The sequence below is a fragment of the Rattus norvegicus genome, chromosome 9, assembly GCF_036323735.1.
Source record: "Rattus norvegicus strain BN/NHsdMcwi chromosome 9, GRCr8, whole genome shotgun sequence".
Lineage (NCBI taxonomy): Eukaryota > Metazoa > Chordata > Mammalia > Rodentia > Muridae > Rattus > Rattus norvegicus.
The window spans coordinates 113,815,915-113,835,078 of NC_086027.1; the positions used below are offsets into that span (position 1 = coordinate 113,815,915).

General features: G+C 45.7%; 1 protein-coding gene across 12 annotated transcripts in view; it reads right to left on the reverse strand.

The window, feature by feature from the left end:
- Mtcl1 (microtubule crosslinking factor 1) overlaps positions 1 to 19,164 on the reverse strand; it is a 166,276-nt gene that overhangs the window by 93,777 nt on the left and 53,335 nt on the right. For all 12 annotated transcript variants that reach the window (XR_010054610.1, XM_039084806.2, XM_039084800.2 and 9 more), the window contains exon 4: positions 1,689 to 1,748. Coding sequence is in view for 11 of the 12 variants with exons in the window: in XM_039084806.2 (XP_038940734.1) it covers positions 1,689 to 1,748 (60 nt within the window). In the remaining variant the exon portion in view is untranslated. The remainder of the gene's footprint in view (positions 1 to 1,688; positions 1,749 to 19,164) is intronic.

The following is a 19,164-nucleotide window of genomic DNA, read 5'->3' on the forward strand; positions in this document are numbered from 1 at the left end:
CAGACACACAGGGACCAGCACCATCACCAGAAGCTGGAAAGGCTTGCTGAGCAACAGAAATATATCGCTGCTGGTATATATTCTTTGCCTTGCAAGTGTGCACCTAGCCAGCACCCCAGCAGCCAACTGCCCGTGTGCCTACCTTGCGCCTTGGTGTCAGCTTCCTTTGGGTTTTGGTGGCCGACCTGCAGTTCCCAGGACGTTCTACTCCACCATTCTGCTGAACAGAAACTCCTTTCTCAATCACCCTGCAGACTCCGTGGGGCAACCCCACACACACAGCATGGACTGCCTTCGCACACACGAGAGGCTACAGTTCGTGTGCCTGGCCCGTTATACCCGACCTCCTCATCAGTCAGTAACTGCATTTTGAGGAAAAAGCTCTTTGCTGGGCCAGAGACAGGGAACTAGAAACGCATTCTAAACTCAGGATATTTGAAACACCCAGCACTGGGATGTCTTTAATTTCTATGTGATCGATGGATTCTGCAATAAGAATTGGTTGAACTCATCAGGGGCAAGAGAAAAACTAGACTTCTGCTGAGTCCTAGAACAACACTGAATTTCTGGAGGACACGGGAACCAGGGTGTGGTAGTTCGAGTAAGATGTTTCCCATAGTCTCCAGCATTTGAACACTTGATCCCTAAATGGTGACACTGCTTAGTGAAGCTTAGGAGATGTGGCCTTGCTGGAGGACATGCCTCACTGGGAGAAAGGCTTTGAGATTGAAAGACCTCAAGCCACCCCAAGTTTGATCTACTTCCTGCCTTCAGTTCAAGATGTGAGCTCTAAGCATGCTGCCCTGGCAAGCAGGCCTGCCTGCTGAGGTGTTCCCTACCTTCATGTTGGTGCGCCCTTATCCTTCTAGAGCCATAAGCCCAAACATCTTCCTTCTGTAGGTTGCCTTGGCCATAAGTGTTCTTACCACAGCCACAGAAGAGTAATTGATGCTCAGGGCATCACGAAGAGGGAGTTTCCAGGGACAGGGTGCATACAGGCCTTGATGTCCTCTTAGTCTCCTGACACACTGTATCTCTCTAATTACCTTGCTATTTAGAGACTGCTGAAACTATATACCAATAACACCTTTGTTCTTTTTTAACACCTAATATTGAAAGCAATCTTAAAAAGAGAAAAGAAATCCAGAAAGGCAACGTCAAAAAAGCTAGAGAGCCTGGAAGAATACACATCCTGTATGTAAAAGAGGGCTGAATTTCCCCAGCTTTCCTGCTAGAATGTTTGACTTTCCAGTGAGTCGATATAAGGCACTGTTCAGCTACACAGCTAAAGCACACACAGGGTACATAAACAATGGCGTTTAAATGACCCAACCATCTAGTGGCTGTATTATTTCACTATGTGAATGACTATGATGACCACAACACTTCCTGGCAACTAGGAGAGCCGCCAGAACCCTGGACCACGCCTACTTCCATTCCACACAAAGCCAGTTTGGTTTCTTTCCTAAAGCACGAGCAGGTTATCAGAGCAAGAAGATAGGAAAGGATGGAGATATAGAAGTGGTAAGAAAATGTTCGTCCTGTGAAGGTGTGAATGAATGCCAACGTGCTGGAGGATGATGCTTCTTTTAGTGACTTAAAGGCAAAAGGAAAATTCAGAAAGGGGGAGGGGCTTCTTGTGAGGAGCAGAACTCTGGGATGAACAGTGAGGTTAACAAGTTTCTTACCTGGTTAACAAGTTTCTTCTCTTTGTAAATTTCCCGGCTGCCTCTTCTCTTCAGAGAACTCTGAAAAAGATCCAATCGATACTTTGTTACTGAGAGGTCACAGTTGACAGCTGGCACTTGTTCCTACTGGTTAGAGCCATTTCTTGACTCTAGAGAGAAATCAAAGATTAGCTCAGTCAACTTTTAAGTAAGGTTGTATGTACTGTGTACTAAGGTACCTTATATTCTAATTACTATATCTGGGGGTGCATTCCTCAGCTTCTCTGTTTAATGCTTGGATGAATGAATCAACAGGGAAGAGAAGGCAAGAAGACAAACAGGAAGTATCGGAAACAAAGTAGTCCTGGAGTTGGCTTATCCCCTAATTACACTTTATTTAGTTACTATCAAAATTAATTCTTGAATTCTGAATGATCAGATTAAAAAGTGGCAGGCCCTTAGTTGTGGAGAAAACAACCTGGGTTGCAGTATTCCTGACAACCCAACACCCTTAAAAGCACCAACATAAGGGTCTCATAACACTCCCAATTTATTCTTATAAAGTGGCGTTGGCTGAGTCCCTCAGTAGTTTATGTGCCTGCCTAGATTCCACAGTTACCTGCCTCTGGAAGGGACCTCTTTCTGGATCCTGCAGATACCAAACTCTAGTAAGTTTAAGCACCTTCGTAAAGTGCTGTAGTGTTTGCCTATAACTTGTGAACATCCTGAATACCTTGAACCATCTCTAGATTAATTATAATGCCTAACAGCATGCAAATACTATAATTGATATTATACTGTGTTGTTTTGGTGGAGAAAAGAAACAGCTTAATCTGTTCTATACACATTCAATTTTTTTCAAATATTTGCAATGTGCAGTTGGTTGTGTGGATGTGGAGCCCCAGTAAATACAAGCTATCAGGGCCAGTTCGTGACATTTCAGAAGACTTTTGCCTGCTTCGTTCAGCAAACTGCGAGCATGTGTGAAACACAGACATAAGTGTAACTAACGACCACGGGTGCCTGGAACGGATGAACAGGGAGCTGAGATTGCTCTTGCTAAAATAAGGCGTGAAAAGGGACAGAATAGTCTGGAGGAAGAGCTGCATCCTGGAGGAACTGGAAAGGATTTGGAGCCTCTTGACCTGAGGAAATTCTGTCAATAGTTCTAAGGAAAGCTGGAGTGAGTAATTGGGGGGAATGGGGTGGATGGAAAGCACAGCTAACCAACACCTGCATTCCCTCCCTGGCTCAGCTCAGACTGTGACAAGTGACAAATGACAGTGCTGAGCCATCCTGGGTCCTCTTGACCTGTCTGGAGGTACGCCTTGTCCCTCTGCAGCTCTGTCCCTTTGTTCCAGCATCACTATAACCTGGGAAGGAGACTCCTGTGCCTGTCACTCAAGACAGTCATCTGAGGTCATCAACTCAGCACAGTCCCCACTTGAAGTGCCTCCCTCTCTGAGTGCCAGGTCTTGTACTAATAGAGATTGTGGCTTAAAAAGTTTTAAGTGTTTCTGGGTATGGTGGCACAAGCCATTGATCCCAGCACTTGAGGCAGAGGCAGAGGCAGAGGCAGAGGCAGAGGCAGAGGCAGAGGCAGAGGCAGAGACAGAGGCAGAGGCAGAGGCAGAGGCAGAGGCAGAGGCAGAGGCAGAGGCAGAGGCAGAGGCAGAGGCAGAGGCAGAGGCAGAGGCAGAGGCAGAGGCAGAGGCAAAGGCAGGAGACCTCTGTGAGTTCAAGGCCAGCCCGGTCCACAAACCAAGTTCTAGGACACTGAGGGCAGTTACACAGAGAAACTCTGTCTAGAAGAACACCCCCCGCCCCTTTGCAAATATCTAAGTCTAGTTATCTCTTAGCCTCTAGGAGGCTGGAGACCTAGGGGTTAAACAAGCAAGGAGGCCAGTAAAGGCATCAGGAAGGCCAGCAGAGGGGATGAGGCATTTTCTTCAAATGGCACCTGCAGAACGGGCTTCGACTCCTTTTCAAGGTTTTAGAAAAGGCAGGGTTGAACTACAAAATGAACCAGCGTCCAGCAGTGGGCACAGGGAAGCCCAACTTAAGTCTTGGACTTGTTCCCCCATAGTTCGGGGTTTCCAAGGTTTTCATCTTCACCCTGCAGCTAAGGGTGAGTTTATTTCAAGGAGAAGACTGAGACCCAAGCTTCTAATGATTCTGTCTTGGAGAATTACAAAAGGACAGCAGCACGGAGGGCTCCCAGTCCCTCAGCTTGCCACAAACAACATAACTGCAGACCCATAGCAGTGATGAAGTACATGCCTGGGTCAGGGCCTGCCACCTATTGTGGTATGTCTGACCCCAAGCTTCACCCATCTTCTAATAACAGCGCGGATGTCATGTGTGCTTCAAGAAAATGAAACGCGGAGATGCGAAACGAAAGGCAGAAGCAGGGGCCGAGGTTCTCAACTTAGAAGAAAAGTCATCGGGTGCTGGAGGTTGAACTAGCAGGGTGAGGCTTGCTGGGAACAGGGAGCCCATAGGTGAACTCTTCCAGGCCCGTGATCTAACAAACCACACACCACGCAGGGAGTCATGAGACTGCTAAAAAAGACTAGATTTACAATGGCAACTAGAGTGGAAGCCACTACAAGGCTTAACATTCACCCTGAGTCTGCAGAGGCACAGGAGGGCAGGCATGAAACATTAGTGATCAACAACCATAATGACGGATGCTACCCAGTGGGAAGACTTTATGCTATAGACGCACTATCTTCCTTTATGGAGACAATGTCATTTTGGCCAAATCCCTCTCCCTTTACTATGTAATATGTATGAGAATGATATGAAATGTGTCTGTAACAGGCAATGCGTGTCTGTGTACACACTACACAATGTGCATTCGTATGTGTGTGTGAACATAGTCAGAATTTATAAGGACTTAAAGTGATTCTAGAATTCATCTAGAACAGGGGTCGTCACACTAGAGCTGTGAGGCTGAAGCAAGCTGCCCGACTTATAAATGTGCTATGAGGATCCTGCCTCCCATCCTCCCTGGATGCTCTACGGAGCAGAGGGCAGAGCTAAGCTCTCACAGCAAACTGCCACCTGCAACGTTTAAAGTATATATCTCCAGCCTTTGGTAGGAAAGCGCTAAATCGGGAGCAGCAAATTGGCGAGAACAGGCAAGGAAACATTGAGGAGGAGAACAGTGACAATGTAGAAATGTAACATGATGGGCAGGTGCTGCGACAAGTTTGCACAGTTAGTGAAACAAAGCAGAGCGCTTAGAAACAGCATTGGAGGGGATAGGAGCTTAGCAATCTACACCCACAACATTTTAACCCAATGAGGCAAGAATGGGCTAGCCTGTATACATTTCTACAACGTATATAAATTCCCAGGTAAAAGAAGCATTAAAAAAAGTGGAGACTGGAGTGCTGACTCAGCCGCTGAGGGCACTGTTTACTCTTCCCAGGTTGGAACCAGCACCCACATGGGGGCTCATAACCATCTGTAACTCCAGGTTAGGAAGAAAAGACTTTTCATCTAGGACACACAATTAAAACAAAGGACTTGTGTTTTATTTGTGTTGTGTTTTCCTGCTTGGACACTTACAGATTCAGCAAGAGCAGGGAACCTGGTGTTAGGACCGACCTATCTGTCTACCAAGAGAGGCGTGTCCATGAAGAAATGGAAGTAGGAAGCTGGGCTCTAACTTCAGGGAGATGTCCTGACACAATAATTTACCTGTGGGGATGGGCCCTGAGAACTGACGCTGAGCTGTACAGACAGAATGTCCGCACACACAGCACGTTTTCTACGTAAATCAGAAGAGCGGTGGAGATGGCACACTCCTTGCTCTGGTTTCTCCTGTGCATGTTAGATGTGCACAGAAAGACATCTTGAGATGCACGTAGCCAAGGGGAGCCATTAGTAAGCCAAGCAAGCTAAGGTACATCAGCTCAATCACTTTTCTTTCTGTTCTGTAAGAGTATCTAAAAGCCACAGGCACACAATACAAATGTTAACCTAGCTACACTGATCTTCAGATACAATGATACTTGTGAGTAATATGGAAGGATACAGGAAATGCTCGCAATGTATCAAAAGAAAATGTGCATCATGAACTATGTCTCCATAGGATAGAAATGTAAATGTCAGTGCATTGCAGGTGTGATCCAGGGAAGCCGGTTGAAGGAGTACAACGGTCACAATGGTGCTGAGGTGACAGAATCATGAGCAGTTTTCGATCGATTTGATGACTTTTCACAGTCCTCACATTATCTACCATGTCTTTAAAATGACAAAAGGCTGAGGGATACTGCAAGACAGTCCACGGTCCACATGCTCGGTGTAGGTAAGCTCCTGGGTTAAAGCCCAGTACCCAAACAAAGAAGGAGAAAAGTGTAAGAAGTTAAAATGTAAGGGGGGACATGGACTGTCTCTGACCTCTCATGCAAGTTTGCAGTACCAAATCATTCACCAACTTCCTGTCTCGCCTCACAAGCTGACACTGTTTTTATGAGCCTGGTAAATCAGGTATTACATATACATGTGAGGTCCCAAGGAGGGAAGAAACCGCCAGGCACTTCACTATTACTGCAGGTCTAAAGGCAGAGACTCAAGTCACAGTGCATGACAATAGTCCTCCTGAGTCTGGTCCACTTTGAGAGCCAGGGGACTCTACCAATGGGACCTGAGGTTTGAGTGGTCTGTGTGGCTCGTTGTATGCTCAGCCTATTCCTGGTGATGACTCAGCAATCCGAGGGTCTTCTAAGAACAATGAAGAGAAAGGGTAAATGTAGGATAAACTAAATGGAAGGCAGGGCTGGGGACTTGTACGCACCTTTCCGTCTGGTCAACAGCCAGCAAATCACTTTTACATTCCTACTGAAAACACAAAGTTTGTGAATCCAGACCGAATCCATCTCAGGCCTCTGCGTTTTGTGCTTACCACATACAAAATCAGGCAACTAGTTGGGCTTTCTTTATTATTTAATAATTTATTGGGGAGGCGAGTGCCTGTCATGGCACCTATGTGGAGGTCACTTCTCTCTTCCCACCACGTGGATGCCAGGAGTTGAACCTGAGGCTTGACAGTGGGCAGCTCTGCCCACTGAGTCATCCTGCCAGCTCAGCTATTTGGACCTTCAGGTCAATCATTGAGACTTCCTGCGTAAGCCAATTTCCCTCAAGGAATTTCAGAAGAACTCACAGGGTTGGTGGCTTATCGGGAGCGGGCTAAGGTTTAAAATGTGAACTGTTAGGTAAGCAGAAGCAAAATAAAAATGAGGACATTATAAACTGAGTCTGTGTGGGGAGCTGGACGCGGAAACAGGCTGCCGGCTTCAAAAGCCCTGCCGACTCCAATTAGTTAGAAAGCTTTTCTTTTCTTATTTTACCTTAAATTTTTTGGCACACACAGAAACATCAGATCGAGACATGTGGTTGTTTTGGTTTAATTTCTGCTGCTGTGGTAAAATACCCCCAAAAAAAGAAACTTAGGGGAGAAAGAGTCCACTTCAGCTCAAAATGCCAGACCCTAGCTCATCAATATGGGGAAGTCAAGGCAGTAACCTCAAACTCCTACAGTCAAGAGAGAAAGGTACTCACTTGACTGCTTATAGGTGCTCAGTTCAGTGTCTCCCCTGCCTGGCAATGAAGACTGGGCTGGGTTATTCCACATCCATTGATTTAACTAGGACAGTCTCCCATAGGCCAACCAACCCAGTCTGGACAATCCCTCACTGAGGATTTTCTCATGTAATTCTAGGTTATATTGAGTAGATAATTAAAGCTAACCATCACAGAGGCGACAGAAGTGGCTGCTCCTTTTAGGAATACAGTTAAAAAGACTGATTCTATTTTCTTGTTCCAGTGCTAGGAGATGTGAAAAGGGCTGTGACCAGCCAGGCCGCCTTCACCCGATGTGCTCTGGCTCCAAGTTGTCACCTTTTTTCTCTTCTTCATTTGTATCTGTTATTTCTCTGTTTCTGTAATAAAGTATCATGGCCAAAAGCAACTTAAGAATTCTATTTTGGCTTACAGTTCCAGAGGACTAGAGTCCACCATGGTGGGGAAGGAAAGTAGACAGGCTGGTTGGAAGAGGAAGCTGGCTGGTTACCTTCCCAGTAACATAGAGAAGCAGAGACAGCAGAGAGGAATGTCCTGCCTCTGGCAAGGTTCAGCCTCCCAAAGGTTGCATAACCTCCTTAAACGGGACCAACAACTGAGGATCAAGTGTTCAAATACATGAGCCAATGGGGAACAAACCCTACATCACCTCATTCAAACTACTACATCACCTGACCCTCTGATAGTTCCTGGGGCCCGAGACATACAACCTCCTTTTCTGTACAGTGGAAACATCATAGTTGCAGTACAGAGGAAGTCCCCTCTGCTAGGTTCTGTCAAAAGGACAAGGATGATCTCACCAAACCTTCTTTATTGGGCATTTACGTTGGGCTCCATGCTAAACTCCTCCTTTCCACATCTGTCACAAACTAAATGTTCATCTCCTCCCAGCCCTTATGCTGAAGCCCCTAAGATCCAATTCGATGGTGTGAGGAGAGGTGGTCTTTGGGAGATAATGAGGTCTGGTGAAGTCCTGAGGGCGAAGCCACCATAATGGCATTGATGGCATTCTAAGAGAAAGACACCAGAGCTTCTGTGTACTGCTGGATAAGTCCCCGAGGAGGCAGCTTCTGTGATCTGCTAAGGAGCCTTGGGTAGAGCTCGGCCACACTAACACTCTCACCCTGGCCCCACAGCTTCCAGAACTAAGAGAAATGGTGATCCATTGTTTAAGTCGGGGCTCCTTGAATATTTTCTATTCCTGCTATCTTTGTACCTGACAAATCTTCATGTGACTTCAAACATATAGTTAAACAGAATATGTCTATTCTATATAAGACAGATGCTGGTAATAAATCATAAAAATTTCTGCTGCATGTAGAATTTTTCCATCTATTAACGATTAAAGCAAATTTGCATACTGATGAGGTGCACTGCTTGTTTACTCTTACATAATAAATGACATCTTGGATGGATATTTGGCAGAGCAGGATGGAAAACATCTTCAACATTTTTCATAGTTAATCAATATTTTGATTTTATGATTGTCAATGCTAAGAATACTACTTGGCAGGAATATGTAGTTTTTTTTTAAAAAAAAAAAGAAGAAATATATTTAGGGTCATTTCAGAAATAGTTGGAAGTTTTATCCTAATTCTAAAGCAAATTCAACAGCAAAAGAATGCTTTTTATAAAACTTAAGTCAGCAACTTACACAGCAATCTTTAAAATGAAACATTGTAACACAATATAATCCAAAGTTATATGGGTTTATATGATGAGGAATGATGGTAAGAAAACACTAAATTTTTTGACCTCTGTAACTAATGCATTATGCTTTTACAAGAGCCGAACTTGTTTTATATTCAATAAAAACACTGACATTCCTGACACAACCCAATCCAGGGTGTCTGAGACAGCATCTGCTCTTTGATGTCAGGTGGCATGATGTCTTGCACGGGGACAGCCCCTCATGGTAGGTGTTCTGCACCAAGGCTGCAGTGAAGCAGCAAGATGAACATACACAGGTGCCTGGGTTGTGAGCCCAGTATATGAAGAAGCTGCAGTGTGTGCTACTCAGCCTGGGGCATTTGCTATGGCTACATACTACCCCACTAAAGCTGAATGAGAGAGGGGAAGACCAGGGAGAGGAAGAGGAAGAATGAGAATCACTGATTACAACGCTGAAGGTCAGGTGATGTGGGCACCAGCAAACCAGGAACAACAGCCTTAGAACTCTCTGTTCTTGGTCATGGTCCTCAGTTTGTTAGAGCAATCTTAAGGCTCACATAGCCTTGGTCTCCCAGATGTGGGCTAATTCTTTTTTCTTTTGTTCTTTTCTGAGCTCCTGACTGGCAAGTTTTCTTATTCACAAAGCATCTTGTCTTCCTATAGCCAAGGAGCCCAAAGAACTATTCTAGGAATGGCTGCAGGCTGTGGGTCTCAGGCGCCTGTGCACGGCTAAGAGGTGCACTTGCTGGCATTCTGGAGGTTTCTGGAAGACCCGAGAGCTGCCGACTGACAGCACATGTCCTTATATGGATAAGTGAGTCAGAAAACTGTCATCTGCAGGCAAAAATACCACAAAGTCAACGAGGGAAATTATACTAAGTCAGACACACTGGGCTGAAGAAAATTATATAATAGACGCCGATCCCTGGTGGCCAAAACCTGAAGAGGAAAGGGAGCAGACAACGACAACAGCCTGTCAAGAGCCACAAGGCCCAGGGCCACAAGGCGCACAAATGGATAGAGGCCCCAGTACGCACACCCAACCTATGAAGGGCAACTTTCCCCAGGGAACTCAGATCAGAATCACAGGGCAGAACACATACAACCTTGAGGAACGGGACCCACCAGTGCTCGTGGCTACAAGCAGCTGAGTAATCCACCTCAGACCCTACAGACAAGGATCCTGAAACCTAGTTATTGGGAAGTTACTCTGACATGTACTACCAAATGTACCAAGGTAATGAGTGTAAATTATAACATACATGAAGAAAAACAAGAAATCATGGTCACTCTGAAACCATTATGATGGAAACCTCCCAGTAAACAAAGAATCCCAACTCTGGATAAGCCCACTCACGTGGGCATCAGTGTCCCCACCCAGCACTGTGCTGCAGAATCTGCATTTCAGAAGCGCTGACTGATTTCCTTTAGGAGGGGAAGGATTAGTGACCCTTGCTTGCTGATAAGTTGAAAAACCACACCAATTGCCTGAAGATAAAGCTGTCTTTTTAAGCACAATCTGTCCCTGGGAGGAGCTGGGCTTGGTGGCACTTGCTGGTACTCCCAGACCACAAAGGCTGAAGAAGGACAATCAAGACATGGGCCAGCCTCAGCTACATAAGGAGACCTAGTCTCAAGAAAACCAAAACCCAAAACAACTGACTCTGTGGCCCCTGACTGAAGAGAGGGAGATAACCCAGTCCAAAGCCATGCAAATTGTTTCCTAGCCTAGGAAAATAAGAATGCATTGACAAACAAAGCAGAGCTGAAAAATTGCATGAACAAATATAATTAAAACACTGTGCCCTTCACAGAGAACCTTCATGGCTCATCCTCTTCAGATGCATTGCAAATAGAAAAAATGTTTATTGTTTTCACTTAACTTCCAAGCACAAACGTACACGAGGTTGTGAGCTATGGGGTCCTATTTTATAGTGATCTGCCACAGTGTTTTAATTTGACTTAGGGGATCTTCTTACTGTGATATAAATTCTTTGCAAAAGCAATTTAAGGAACGGTGGGTTTATTTTGGCTCCAGCATGGTACAGAAGTCATGGCCTTGTAGTAGCTGAAGGTGACTGTGGCTACAATGTTTCCAGTCAGGAAAGAGCAGAAACGCTCTTCTATGCTCGCCTCTGCCCACCCGGACCAAGCAGGCGGGCATGAAAGGAACCCCCATCCTTTGGGGCAGATCTTCCCGATTCACTTATCCTAATAAAGATGATCCCCCACAGGTATGGCCAGAGACTAATCCAATCTGAATATCCCTCACAGATCTGTGCATGGCAGTGTTTCATAGGTGGATCTCGACTCTGAAAACTTGACAGTCAGTATTAACCACGAAAGTGCCATCTCAGACAATGAGTATTGTGACCCCCTCATGGCCTCCACACTTGTCAAAACTCCGTAATTAAAAAGATCGAAGACCTGTGCATTTCTGTAAAGGAAAACACCTCTAATTAACGCCACACGAGGTCTAATTAACAGTGTGTGTTTGGGGGAAAATCTATAATTTACTTTCAAGTGCAAAAAAACACCAAAAACAACAACAACAACAACAAAATCCAAAACAAGATATTCAGGATGTGGAGTAAATTAATTAATTAATTAATAATATGTAAGAGGGCAAATGAACAGACGAGATAAACTAAGTGTGCCAAGTGTTAATGTGAGGGGAATAAAGGTGTATACTACTAAGTTAAGTTTATTAAATGTTTACAAATGTTCCCAATAAAATAGAAGGAGAACAAGAATATTGCAGAGCCACTGAAATGATTATTAAAAACATTTATAGGCATGGAAAATTTCTCGTGAAATCTTACTCTTTTCAGTGCAGAATTAAAACATATAATCTAACAAGGTTAAAAATGTTGTCTTGAAAAGGTTTGGATGTAAACACACCTTTAAAATGTCAATACAGGGACTCTGGGCATCTGGCTCAGCATTAAGAGGATCAAGGTTCAATTCCCTGCACCCGCATGGCTTCACACAGCAATTGGTAACTCCAGGGCCAGGGTATCTGATGCCCTTCTCTGACCTGTGTGGTATCAGGCAGACACACGGTGCACAGACATACATTCATGCCAAACACTCATACACTTAAAATAATAAGATAAATAAATTTTACAAATTAATTAAAAATTAACATGCTAACGGCTATTTGTCAGTGAGTAATAAAATTATGAGTGACTGCAGATTTTTACAAATTCCACTAAAATGTCAAGATTAAGAGATGTTCTTTAAGGCAAAATTCGATTATATTCTGATACAACGCAAGTAAAGAAAATATTCTACTTTTAAAAAATGCTTTAATGCACTTTTCTACCGAACTGTACAGCTGAACAGCTCAGGACATGAAGGGTGCTGGTGACTTCCACCCGTGCCTGCAGCTGACTGAGACAAGTCCAGCTCCGTAGTACCCTGCGTCAAATGTCCCTGGCCCAGGAAAAAATCAAAACCCAGAAATCTAAGGACAGTTTCTCCTCAATGCACACCATTTTTTGCTACACCGCAAAGCACCTTTTGTCAAACATGATCTATATCATTATTCTTTCAAATCAGGAAAGACCTCTGTTTTAAACGGAGTCAAACATCCAACATCCTAATCCATAAGCCTTTGTCTTCCCACCTCCCAATGGGGGAGACTGAGGAGCCCTGAGCCATGCAGAAACCAACTGGAAATCAAACAGGCGAGACTGGCTCACTCGGTGTGGGTGTGGTTCCTCATGTATATCTCGGCACGGCGGGCGTCACACGGGCTCTAATGGACACTTGGGGCTAGTAAGTGGAACCCTGAGTCTCTGACTGCCTTCGCACGCTCAGGGCTTCCTAACTGGAGGCTCTCCTACTAGACAGACGAAGTCTAATGCCCATCTGACTTACTGACCCGAATCTGCCTAAGATCCTGTTATCTAGTGTCACAGCCTGGCTCCATTAATCATCCACCACACTGCTCAAACACTGGCCTCGCTGGCACCGTGCAGAAAAGCCATTCCAGTTCTAAGGGCAAATCTCCAGCAATTCTTGTCTCCAGGGCAGTGGCTGCTTAAATCCCTTCCTCCAAGCATCGACCGGGACACACCCCAGATGATGTGTGAGGGGTGGGGGTGGGGAGAGCTTAGCCCATGGTTTTATGATTCTTGAGGACCGGAAGCTTTCTGTTCTCCCTTTGCTTCCATGTGCCCTGAGTATTACAAGTGATTTAATTAGGGAAAGGCAGCAACTGGGCTATCAGGGAGGGGCAGGATGTTTAAGAAGGCGCTGGGGGCCACTATGCAGCTTTGATACCATGGAAGGAAGGGTTTCAAGAGCAATAGGTGACCTTGGTGCTACAAATGGGCAGGGAACAGAACAGATAAAGGGGGGTGTGGAGGTGACACCTGCCTGCCCTCAGCCCTCTTGACCACGACTCCATGAGCAAGGTGGCTAGGAAAGGGTTGTGCTGGGTGTGGCATTCTGCAAAGGAACACAAAAAGCCCAAACTTTAGGTGCTGGGGGGAAAAAAAAATCAAAGAAGGCAGTTTGGTTATCTCCAGGGCTGAGTGCCTATTCTTTAAGTGAATGTGCTGGTCGGTGGCTCTGACCTCCAAACCATGAACGCGTCTGCTACTGTTTACATTTAGGCAACAGAATATGTCACAATTTGAAAGCATGGGCAGTTGCCAGACCAAATGTTTCCAATGCAGCCCCCTCAACAGCTAATCAAGAGAGACATGATGTGAGCCATGGCTATCTGCTAGAACCCCACTTGGGGAGCCCAAGGCACCAGCCTCTGATGACTACAAAGCCGAGTCTGAAAATCACCCTTCCAGCACTGAGCTGGTGCCTGGCTGTAGCAAGGTGGACCAACTCACAAGGCAGGAACCACACAGACAGGGACAGAAGAGGCCTTATGGGGCACCGCTCTGTGTGCACTCCTGCTGAAACGCAGGGTTGCGGCACTCCTGAGCTGTGCCTGTATGTGTGTCTTCACGGGAGCAGATACGCTTGTTTCTTGCACAGCCTTGTTTGGCAGCACCTCCTCTGCTGTGATGAGGCCATGACCAAGGCAACTTATATGCGAGTTCACTAGGGTTTACAGTTCCAGAGGCTTAGATTCCTTGGCAGGAAGCATGGTGGCCAGCAAGCAGGCAGGGCGCTGAAGCTGTAGCTGAGAGCTCCTATCTTGAGACAACAATCACAAGCCAGAGGGAACTAACTGGGAAATGGCATGGACTTTTGAAACTTAAAGCCTGCCCTGAGTGACAGACCTCCTAAGAAGGCCACACCTCCTAATCCTTCCCAAAGAGTTCCTAAGGGGGCCATTCTCACTCAGACTACCACACTGCTTTGACAGGAACTTCCTCATTTATACTTACGAATGGCAGTAATGAGTGGCTTTGAGTGTGGTGGTGAATGCCTTTAATCCCACCACACTAGAAATAGAGGCAGGGGTATCATTGTGAGTTCTAGGCCAGCCAGGGCTGTCTCAGAAACAAAAACAAGCAAGTAACAATCATAACTGCCTGAGAGAAAGGGTTCCTGTAGGGATGGGTGAGGTAGTGTGCTTCATAGGTGACAGCCATGAGGAGCAAACTTAGGTGAAAAGCAAGTAAGCCTTTTCCTGGTTAAAGTCTTAAGTGCTAATCATCTGGCAATGGTGGCTACACATGCCTTTAATACCCACACTCGGGAGGCTTTTTAAGCACAGAAAGAGTTACCATGAATCACTTGCTTTCTTGGTTACTATGAATCACTTGCTTTCTTCTCTCTAGGAGGAACCCCATGTTCAGAAAAGCGGTTTCCATTCTGCATAGGAATGTATACTTTGAAGACAAACCAACTCTGTGGCCATCTGTATGCTCCCCAAGCAGTACCTCAGAGTTCACAGGATGTCGTCTGGTTGGGAACATGTCTATTACTGCGGGCTCATTCTCACAGGAGATATTTTAACAGTAAAACTTTCCCACAATGGAAGGCATGGCTTCCATCACGGAGGGAGGTAGTAGGTCAGACTTTGAATGATGTTGCTAAGAACACAAAGAGCCAATGGGAGCAATGATTTCACACACAATTTATGGGATGTGTCAAACAGCTAGCACACAAGTCGCAACAATGTTCTCTCCCTACCAGATCCTAAGCACCAGAGAGGAGAGTTTCCTCGTTAACATATTGACACTGTCTAACTAATCAGCTTGGTGGGGATTCAGGTCTGGGTCAGACAGTCTCAGCAAGACTGCCTTGCCTCTGCCCCAGGACGCTCCTTCCACGACTTTGCCTCTCTCTTGACCATTTTAACCAACTCCTTTCTTTCTGTTTTCTCTGATCATTTCCGGGTTTCTTCTTTTTCTTCCCCCAAACTGGAAATCAGGAAAAGCTCAGCCTCCCTCTCAAGGCTGCCTCTTCATTCCCCAGGAGCATCTGTTTCGTTCAGAATAAGAGCATCATGAATGAGTGGAGCTGTGGGTTAGTACACTAGAGCAGAGGATGTCTTTGTGTACATAGCTGGCAACTCCCTTCAAGCTACAGAACACCTAGATGTTCTCGGTACCCACAAAACAATTACCAATGAAACCAACAAGGAAGAGAAGGAATGGAGAAATCAAAACAACACAAACAGACAGACACGAGTGTGAAGGGGAAGGCTAAGGGGCTGCTTTCCACCCCCCATTTTCTCATGCTGCCTCTGTAGATACTAGATCCTGGGCCTTCCCATAACCTATGGGTGACACTTCTTACCACATGGCCACACTGTGACTGCTCAGATCTCCATCACCTTTGGGGCCCCTGGAGGCCAACTCTCCATTCTCAAGGACACATGTCTTCTGTCCTCATGGACCCTGGAGACCAACTGGACCCTGGAGGTTTGTATATGCTTGACCCAGAGAGTGGTACTGTTGGGAGGTGTGGCCTTGTTGGAGTGGATGTGTCACTGTGGGTGTGGGCTTTAAGACCCTCATCCTAGCTGCCTGGAAGTCAGTATTCTGCTAACAGCCTTCAGATGAAAATGTAGATGAAAATGTAGAACTCTCAGCTCCTCCTGTACCATGCCTGCCTGGGTTCTGCCATGCTCCTGCCTTGATGATACTGGACTGAATCTCTGAACCTGTAAGCCAGCCCCAATTAAATGTGATCTTTATAGGAGTTGCCTTGGTCATGGTGTCTGTTCACAGTAGTAAGACACCAACTCTCGGATATCAAGGACATGTGTCTTCTGTTGCTACAGATTCTTCTTCCTCCTCCTCCTCCTCCTCCTCCTCCTCCTCCTCCTCCTCCTCCTCCTCTTCTCCCTCTCCTCTCTTCATGCACCTTCCAGTCGTTAACATCATCCTTTCTTCCTTCTCCTTCCTCACAACCTAAGGAAGACTGGATCATCTGGATTATTTCTAGAAAGCCTCTATCCTAGGAGCATCACCTTGGTGTGGCTCTCTTCTATCGATCCTGGGCTATTTTCATAACATGATAGGTTGGTAAACCATAGTGACATGGCCACTTTTATTAGCAGAGGGGAGGAGTGGCGAGAGGGAGTACCCATGTGTATGTGCAGGGGCCATGTATCCTACCTTAACCCACCCCACCTAATCCCCTTGAGACTTGTTCTCCCACTGAAACTGTAGCTTGGCTGACAGCCAGCAATGCCCAGCCATGCTCTTTGTTTCTCTTTCCTACAGTACTGGGGCTGCAGGACCACGTGGTCACACCCAGTGTTTTACATGGGTTCTGGGGATTTGAACTCAGGTCCTAGGGCTTATGCCACAAGTACTGTTACCCACTGGACCTTCGCCCCAGCCCCCTCCCATCTACTCTATTTTTATTATTAAGTTTGTCCACCGGTAATTTTACATATGTATATTGTGCACTGTGATGATTCTCACCCCTGCCCTCTCTTCTAACCTTCTATTTTCTTTTTTTTTCTTTTTTTAAGATTTATTTATTATAGATGAGTACACTGTAGCTGTCCTCAGACGTGCCAGAAGAGGGTATCAGATCCCATTTCAGATGGCCGTGAGCCACCATGTGGTCACTGGGACCTGAACCCAGGACCTCTAGAAGAGCAGTCAGTGCTCTCAACCCCTGAGCCATCTCTCCAGCCCCCTCTTCTAACCTTCTAACCTCTTCCCACAAATCTTTCCTATATCCATGTCTTTTGTTTTGTTTTTTTATCCACTGAGTTTAAATAGGGCTGTCTATAGAACAACTGTCCACTGGAGTCTGATGGGCTCTCTAGTGGGTTTGTAAGTGAATACATTGACTCCCCTCTCCAAGAATCTATCTAGTTCATCAGAGAAGAGTAGAGCTTTATAAACAGTGCCCCCGCCCATGACTGACCATTGACAGGACAGTTGTGTGAAGATCCCAGTGCTATTGCGTTGATGAGTGCAATGGTAGTGTCAACCCACAGGTTGTAGTCTTCCTCCCCATCTTCCAGCCTTTGTGATCTTTCTGCCCCTCCTATCAATATCTCATTCAGGGCTGAGCACCCCCGAATCCTTATTTTCAGCCTTTAAGCAGTCACGAGTCTTCTGAACTCACCACATTCACTGCTCCCCACCTGCTTATAATGTCGCTTATGCATCTGCAATATGGTCACTTCTCTGGCTGAAGTATGCGTTCTGTGCTGCACAGCCCTTGCAGCTATGTGGGTATTGTCACCTATGGGGAATGTGCAACCCAATGCCATGTGCCCATTCCGCTAGTCACCAATGTGTCCTTATACATTCTCCCCTAAATTTCTCAACCCAGAGACACTTTTTCAAGCACTGATTATTGTTCACCAATAATTCACCAATGATCCAATCACACTGTTCACAGCAGCCAAGCGGTGAGTATAGCCCATGTGGTCTGTCAAAAGATAGACGGTTAACCAAAATGTGGCTTCTTAGGCAGAAAGAAGAAAACCAGCTCTGATGTGTGGATTAACTTTGAAAACACCATGCTAGGTGAAATAACAACACAGAAACACAGACAAGTGCTATGTGATCCCACCAGAGCACTACACCTGGGGTATACAAATTCAGAGACAGAGAAGAGAACAGTGGAGGGTAGTGGACCAGGGCAGTCAACCAACTATGGCCTAAGAGGTGCAGAACACCTCTCTGGAGTGATGAAGATGTTCAGGACATAGTAGTGCGGATGCCTACTACTGAGAGTAATGCCACAATTATACCCTCCACAAAAGTTAAAAACGGCAACTTGTGTGCTGTGTATGTTTACTGCAATAAAAAAAATTACATCCAGATGTGGTCTATTTTAAGAATTTGAAAGGTACACCCACAACTCTCATACGGGTGCTTGTGGCTTAGTTTGGGGTGTCACGATGAACCCTCATGATTTACTGCCTGCCCCCCGTGCAAAGCTATACATCCCCCTTTCTCTCCTTTTATGGCCACACAGCTAAGATTAGTCAGCTCTGTTTTCAATCTGTAAAGTACACACTCAAGGCAGCTTTTAAACAGACCGAAGCTCTATTAGGGAGGGTTTTCTCCATGGCCTTATTTTTTCTAATAGTAATGCGGTTTCTATAATTTGTATTTTCTTACGTCTCCTGTACGGATACTTCAAGTCTGTCTGCTCTCACAACTACTGTAGGTATGAGTTTTTCTAAGTAAATCGTTTCTCCTTTATTCATGAAAAGATGTTTCTAAAATTCGCTAAAAAGATACTAGTGGGAGAAATTTTGATCCTTCAGAGCTACCCAGTGACTTGTTGGAGGCATCGGAAGTTTTACATTCCAGAAAATGTCTCCTGCTGGGCCTCGTACTGTTGCCGTTCATGCACCTATGCACACAGCACTGTCTCGTGGAGATATGGGAAGAAAAAAACTGACAGGCACAGAAGGGGTTGGCAGGAACGGAGGTAAGAAAACTGAGGCCTAAAATGGGAAAGTGGGAGTCTCACCGTATCCTCCTAGCACAGTTCTAGTAGGTGCTCCCTGAGCCCCAGAACTGACTGGGGACGTTTGAACTTACGTGGGCTCCTAGGTTTCCATTTGACCATGTGGCTTCTATTTTGTGTCTAGTCACTTATTCCAGGAGAGCCAAACACTTTAGAGTCAAGACACCTCCTGATACACAGGACGGAAATATTAATCTTTCTTCGTATGCCAGAGCCCAGAAAGTGGCTTGCTGCCCACAGCCATATTTGAACCTGGTCCCTTAGAAGTCCAAGTGTCCCTACAGCCTCTCAAAGACAGTAACTCCATGGACCAGACCCTGAAGGATGGATGGCTACTTATTTGCCAACAGCATACAGG